This window comes from Triticum aestivum, chromosome 1B (assembly GCF_018294505.1).
Source record: "Triticum aestivum cultivar Chinese Spring chromosome 1B, IWGSC CS RefSeq v2.1, whole genome shotgun sequence".
NCBI lineage: Eukaryota > Viridiplantae > Streptophyta > Magnoliopsida > Poales > Poaceae > Triticum > Triticum aestivum.
The window spans coordinates 307085446-307091307 of record NC_057795.1 but is presented as its reverse complement, the minus strand read 5'-3'; the positions used below and the strand labels follow the sequence as shown (position 1 = coordinate 307091307).

Below are 5862 nucleotides of genomic sequence, written 5' to 3'. Positions count from 1 at the left end.
ATCTCAATACAATGTTCTCCCCCTCTCTTGTGGAGATCTATTCAATGTAAACTCTTTTTGCGGTGTGTTTGTCGAGATCCGATGAATTGTGGGTTTATGATCAAGTTTATCTATGAATAATATTTGAATCTTCTCTGAATTCTTTTATGTATGGTTGAGTTATCTTTGCAAGTCTCTTCGAATTATCAGTTTGGTTTGGCCTACTAGATTGGTGTTTCTTGCCATGGGAGAAGTGCTTAGCTTTGGGTTCAATCTTGCGGTGTTCTTACCCAGTGACAGAAAGGGTTGCAAGACACGTATTGTATTGTTGCCATCGAGGATAACAAGATGGGGTTTATATCATATTGCATGTGTTTATCCCTCTACATCATGTCATCTTGCTTAATGCGTTACTCTGTTCTTATGAACTTAATACTCTAGATGTAGGCAGGAGTCGGTCGATGTGTGGAGTAATAGTAGTAGATGCAGGCAGGAGTCGGTCTACTTGTTATGGACGTGATGCCTATATACATGATCATGCCTAGATAATCTCATAACTATGCGCTTTTCTATCAATTGCTTGACAGTAATTTGTTCACCCACCGTAATACTTATGCTATCTTGAGAGAAGCCTCTAGTGAAACCTACGGCCCCCGGGTCTATCTCTTATCATATTTACTTTCAATCACTTTATTTGCATCTTTACTTTTTGCATCTATATTATAAAATACCAAAAATATATTTATCTTATCATACTATCTTTATTAGATCTCAATTTCGCAAGTGGCCGTGAAGGGATTGACAACCCCTTTATTGCGTTGGTTGCGAGTTCTCAGTTTGTTTGTGTAGGTGCGTGGGACTTTTGAGGAGCCTCCTACTGGATTGATAACTTGGTTCTCAAAACTAAGGGAAATACTTACGCTACACTTTGCTGCATCACCCTTTCCTCTTCGAGGAAAACCAACGCAAGCTCAAGATGTAGCACTCCGTTACATGGGCCCGTCGCTTCCATCGCCGACTCGCATCAAGGAGGAGCCGGCATCCCAGCGCGCCAGCGCGAGATGGCGTCCCTGCTCCGGCCTGTGAAAGAGGAGCTGTCCTCACCCCAGCAGCACCGCAGCGTCTAGATCGGACGACACGTGAATAAGGAGCTGACCTTGCCCTTGCACCAACATTGGGGCGTCCATATCGTAAGCTGGGTCAAGGAGGAGCCGGCGTCCCCGCTACGCAGCCGGTACGGCCGCATGGACGCGCCAAACGTCGTCGCCGCGCCTGCACCACCTCGCCATCAAGGAGGAGTTGTCGTCCGCCATCAAGAAGGCGTGGGGCCGCCACCTCCACTACCCTAGAGGAGGCAGTTACGATGGTGCCTCGGGCTCGAGAGCCGTCGTCTCCGCGGAGGAGCACGCGGCGAGGTACTACTGGCGCAATGTTGGTCGCAGCTCGGCGTTCGCCAAGAGCGACATGGCGCTGGACTGGGTCCGCATCGACCCTGACCTCGCCGCCATGTGGGCGCTCGACCGCTCTGTGACCACCATGGAGATGGCCGCCGGGCGCCGCCACCACCTTGACGGCGAGTTCGCCAAGATCTGCAAAATGCTCCACCAACACCGGTCGCGGCAAGGCAGCCGGCAGGGCTCCGAAGGTCACGTCGGCAGTGGCCGCGGCGGCACTCCGCACCGCGCAGAAGGAGGCAGATTGGCTCCTCCACGAGCAGCAAGGCTGTTGCGGCCCTCCAGCGCCGTTCCGTCGCTAAAGGGACCACGACGACGACGATGGCACCGACTGAGACGACGATGCAGTAGGGCAAGGCGGCGGCGTCCGGTATAGGGTTCAAGTCTTTGTAGTTTTTCTTTTGTTAAATGGTCGAAATAGTAACCTTTTATGTAAATTATGTACGAACTTCCATGAAATCCGTCCGGTTTAAAAGAATTTCGTCGAATTAGTTTGAATTGTTATCAGGATGTATGCGGACAGCGTTGGATGATCAACTCCCGCATCCATATCCGTGAACTGATCCCCTTGACCGTGGACAAATACGGAGAAAATTTACAGGTTGCCGTTAGGGACGCCCTTGCCCGTATGTCATTGTGTCGGTTGGCAACAACAAAAAGAAGAAAATGAAAGACAAGGTATATCCGCAAGACCAATATACCACCAATCATGATTGAGTACGGGTAGATTTCGCAGTATATACTATATATGTATGACCTTCACTGGAAAACATAGTTACAAAAAATACTCCATTGATTAATTAACCGGACAATCAGATCCATCGACACAGACAAAACAACACAACCAATTCTTCAGAAAAAAGGTAACATGGTCACGAAAACTTTAAACAAAACAACACATCCCCCGCGGCCCACAGAAGTGTACAATAATGCACCGCTCCTCCGTCACGGCCACCATAAAAAAGAATCATAAGCTATAGATGTATACCTGCAAATGAATCCTTAGCTTAACTCTATTTGTTCCTCGTCTTGTCCTTCTTGTACTATTTCATCTTAAAAATCAACGGAGTATACGTAGAAATTAAGTGATGATCATGTACGTGAAGTTGCTGGGCCGGATCACAAGGCGCTCATGTCCTTGACGAAGCCGTACTTCTCCATGAATGGGTTCCTGATCTCCTTGGGCGGGTACTCGTGGATGCAGTCCGCCCACACGCCGGCGTCGGCGGAGGGCCTCTCCACCGTCCAGACGCAGCTGTTGCACTTGAACCCGGCGCCGAAGGTGAGCATGAGCACGCGGTCGCCCTTGTTGAGCCGCTTCTTGGCCTCCATGTAGGACAGCACGTACCAGACGCTGCTGGCCGAGGTGTTGCCGAAGCGGTGCAGCGTCATGCGCGACGGCTCGATGTCGTGCTCCGTGAGGGTGAGCCCCTTGCCGACGCCGTCGATGACGGCGGCGCCGCCGGTGTGCACGCAGAAGTGGTCCACCCCGGCCTTCATCCGGATGGTGAGCGCCGAGGACGGCTTCTTCTTGTTGGTGCGCGTGAGGAAGCGCGCCGAGAGCGTGGCGTAGGCGAGGCGGAGGAGCTCCGGGAGCGGGAGCACGCGGGGCGACAGCACGCGGAGGTTCTTGACGAAGGCGTGCACGGCGGCGCGGGGGAGTTCCTTCCCGAGGTGGAAGCCGGGGCGGCCGGCGTCGTCCTCCATCTGGAGCGCGCAGTTGTAGGCCTCGTCGGAGGCGCCCGTGTGCGTGCGCACGACGTGGCGGAGCCGCAGCTTGGCGTGGGGGCGCAGCCGCGGCGAGTTGGTGAGGAAGTAGGCGCAGCCGCCGGAGCGGAAGAGGCAGTTCCCCAGCATGAAGGAGCGCCTGTTCCCCGGGTACCAGTTGGGCGCGATCGACTCCGACGTCATCACCAGTGCCACCTTGTTCGCGTGCGTTCTGCACATCAATTTTTACCATGCACATTGTAAACACAGATCAATTTTTACCCCTAGACTAGAAAGTACTACAGATTCGCAAAGCGAAAAACAAGACATGGCCAATGGAACAGTACAGTGGCAATTTGGCATGGACGCAGATGGCCGGAGCCGCAGTCCAGTCTGCCATGCTGGACGCCATTGCTCTGCTCTTCACTATGGCGCAAGAAACAAAGAGGAAGCAGAGGAGGTCCGTCCACCGTCCACGTCAACATATTCACCCACCGTCTCCGTGCACCCATCTGCTACTGCTGCTGCTCTGCAGCTACTAAAAGCGGACCAAACTTCGCGAGCCGGCATTGAAGCGATGCAGGACAAACTACACAGTACTGTACTACTACTACTAATAGTGGTAGGGCAGTTGGCTAACATGCAGAGCTGGTGCCTACACTGCACGATGCAGGCGGGGACAGGTAACTTCACCACCTCGCTGTTACTAACATTTATTCTGCGTCCATCTTGGCCCTTCATCACATGACTTGATCTAGCGTCACATGATGGATATGGTCATATGGAACTAGTACAGGCTAAGATGGATCCGCTCGTTTTGGGAGGCAGGTGAGTGGGCATTGAATTTATGGTTTTTATTTTTATTTTCGAGTTGGAATTTATGGTTCTTATTGCTATTAAAAATAGCAATGTACCACTCGGTGTACTGCAAAGTGTACTGTACTGCGGTTGTGTCTACTTTCTATGTGAGCTTCAAAGTTTACGGATGGGAAAATACGTACATCTTGATGGGGAGTCCTTGTCCTGGGCACGTGACGGCCATATACATTTCACGGTGAGGTTTTTCTTCTCACGAGTGACAACGGAAATGGTACGAGAAAGATCATCTACCTCGTGCCATCTAGCTCATCTAGCAGCAAGCTGTAATCGACTACTCTACAGTAGAGAAGATAAATGGTCTGATCAGGATCAGAATGGCTCACCAGCATACAGATACAGGAAAGGCACAGCAAATAAATTGCTAGGGGCCACTGCGGCCCAACTTTAGGCTTTTGCCTTCCACAACGTTATTTACTGACGCAATACACTATTCGGGCGTCTCAAACTCTCACCGACTGTGCGCTTGTCATACTACTACGCTCGGACCCGGATTGAGCGAGATCCGAGCGTACAATTGTTAGTGTTAGTTGAATCCAGGCCGTTGAATCATTGGACACTAGCCGTTGTATTAGCTGCGCAACAGAGAAGATAATGATAGTTGGAGAGCGCCGCTTATTGATGATGGGGGAGAAAACAAGGGTACCTGAAGAAGTTGTTGGCGAGGTCGAGGGCGATGAGGGTGGCGCTGCAGCCCATGCCGGTGAGGTTGAACACCTTCACGTCCTCCCGGAGGCCGTAGCGGCGCACCACCCTCGCCGACAGGGACGGCGCCGGGGAGAACATGGACACGTTGACGACGAGCAGGTCCACGTCGGCGGGGCGCAGGCCCAGCCCGCCCGGCGCGGCCGACCTGGCGAACAGCTCGTCGAGCACGGCGTGGAACGTCTCGTCCATCTCCTCCATGCCCTCGGCGACGCGGTCGGGGCTCGCGTCGCCCCCCGCGATGATGTTGCGCGGGCCGTACGTGTCCTCGCCGATGCCGGAGTTGACGATGACCTTGAGCAGGAACTTGTACTCCTCCAGCCCCAGCAGCTTGTTCCGCTGGATGATCTCGCCGCACAGATCCGTGGGGAGCTTGCGGTCGTCCGTCCCCTTGTAGCACACGTAGTCCAGCAGATAGCACCGCCGCCTCCGCGCCCGCTCCACCAGCAGCCGCGCCAGCGTCGCCGCCGAGAGGGCCAACAGCGTCAGCGTCACCATCGTCGCCAGCTCCATGTTTACCAGCGAGGAGAGATCTATCGATCGAGGCGGGCCGGGATTGCTAGCTAGCCAACCTAGATGTATGGCGACGGAGTTGCCAATGCGCAATGTGCGTGGTTCCCGCTCATGGAGATGGAGGCGAGAGCTGGGAGAGCCGGCGAGCTTAGACCTATGGACCTCCTACTCTAATGGAGTAACAAGCTATAGATAGTGTGGAGTGGGGTTGCCGGGTTGGTGTGGATGGGAGATTAATGGAAAGGTTTTGAGGAAGTAGAAGGAGGAGCGGAGGTTTTATAGCGGGAGGGGGCTCATGAGAAGCTTCTTCAGATTTCCCGCTTATATTTTTCTTCGTTTTTTATTTTCACCTGCGTTCGACAAATGGTGTTTAAGCAGGGCAACGTGGCGTGCTTTTCCAATTATGGCGATTCAGAGGATTTGTAGCTCCAGTGTGTTTTGGGGTATGATTTCTATTGATATAATATAAAGCGGAACGTAAACCTTTTACGTCATTTGTATCGGTTTTATCAAATGATAGAGCTATCAATGTCTCTGAGAGCAGAGATTTGTTTTTTTTTTCGAGAGTACGCCAAAGGCGTACCGTATTTTCATAGAAGGGGAGAAAATGTTGTACAAGACTGCGGTG

At 52.5% G+C, this 5862-nt stretch overlaps 1 protein-coding gene across 1 annotated transcript; it reads right to left on the bottom strand.

Moving 5' to 3' along the window:
• Window positions 1–2208: 2208 nt before the first annotated feature.
• On the bottom strand, window positions 2209–5495 carry LOC123121063 (3-ketoacyl-CoA synthase 12). Its single transcript, XM_044540999.1, has 2 exons — window positions 4663–5495; window positions 2209–3372 (listed from the first exon to the last, which is right to left on the bottom strand). Exons 1-2 carry the CDS (start codon window positions 5232–5234, stop codon window positions 2553–2555), a joined length of 1392 nt encoding a protein of 463 aa, XP_044396934.1. The 5' UTR covers window positions 5235–5495; the 3' UTR covers window positions 2209–2552.
• Window positions 5496–5862: the final 367 nt, after the last annotated feature.

What these genes read in the sequence shown, in the direction of transcription:
- LOC123121063 (XM_044540999.1), bottom strand. Translation starts at nt 5,234, where the DNA reads ATGGAGCTGGCGACGATGGTGACGCTGACGCTGTTGGCCCTCTCGGCG. An exon ending in CTCGCCAACAACTTCTTCAG is followed by an intron (nt 3,373 to 4,662) that starts GTACCCTTGTTT and finishes ATTGATGTGCAG; the next exon opens with AACGCACGCGAACAAGGTGG.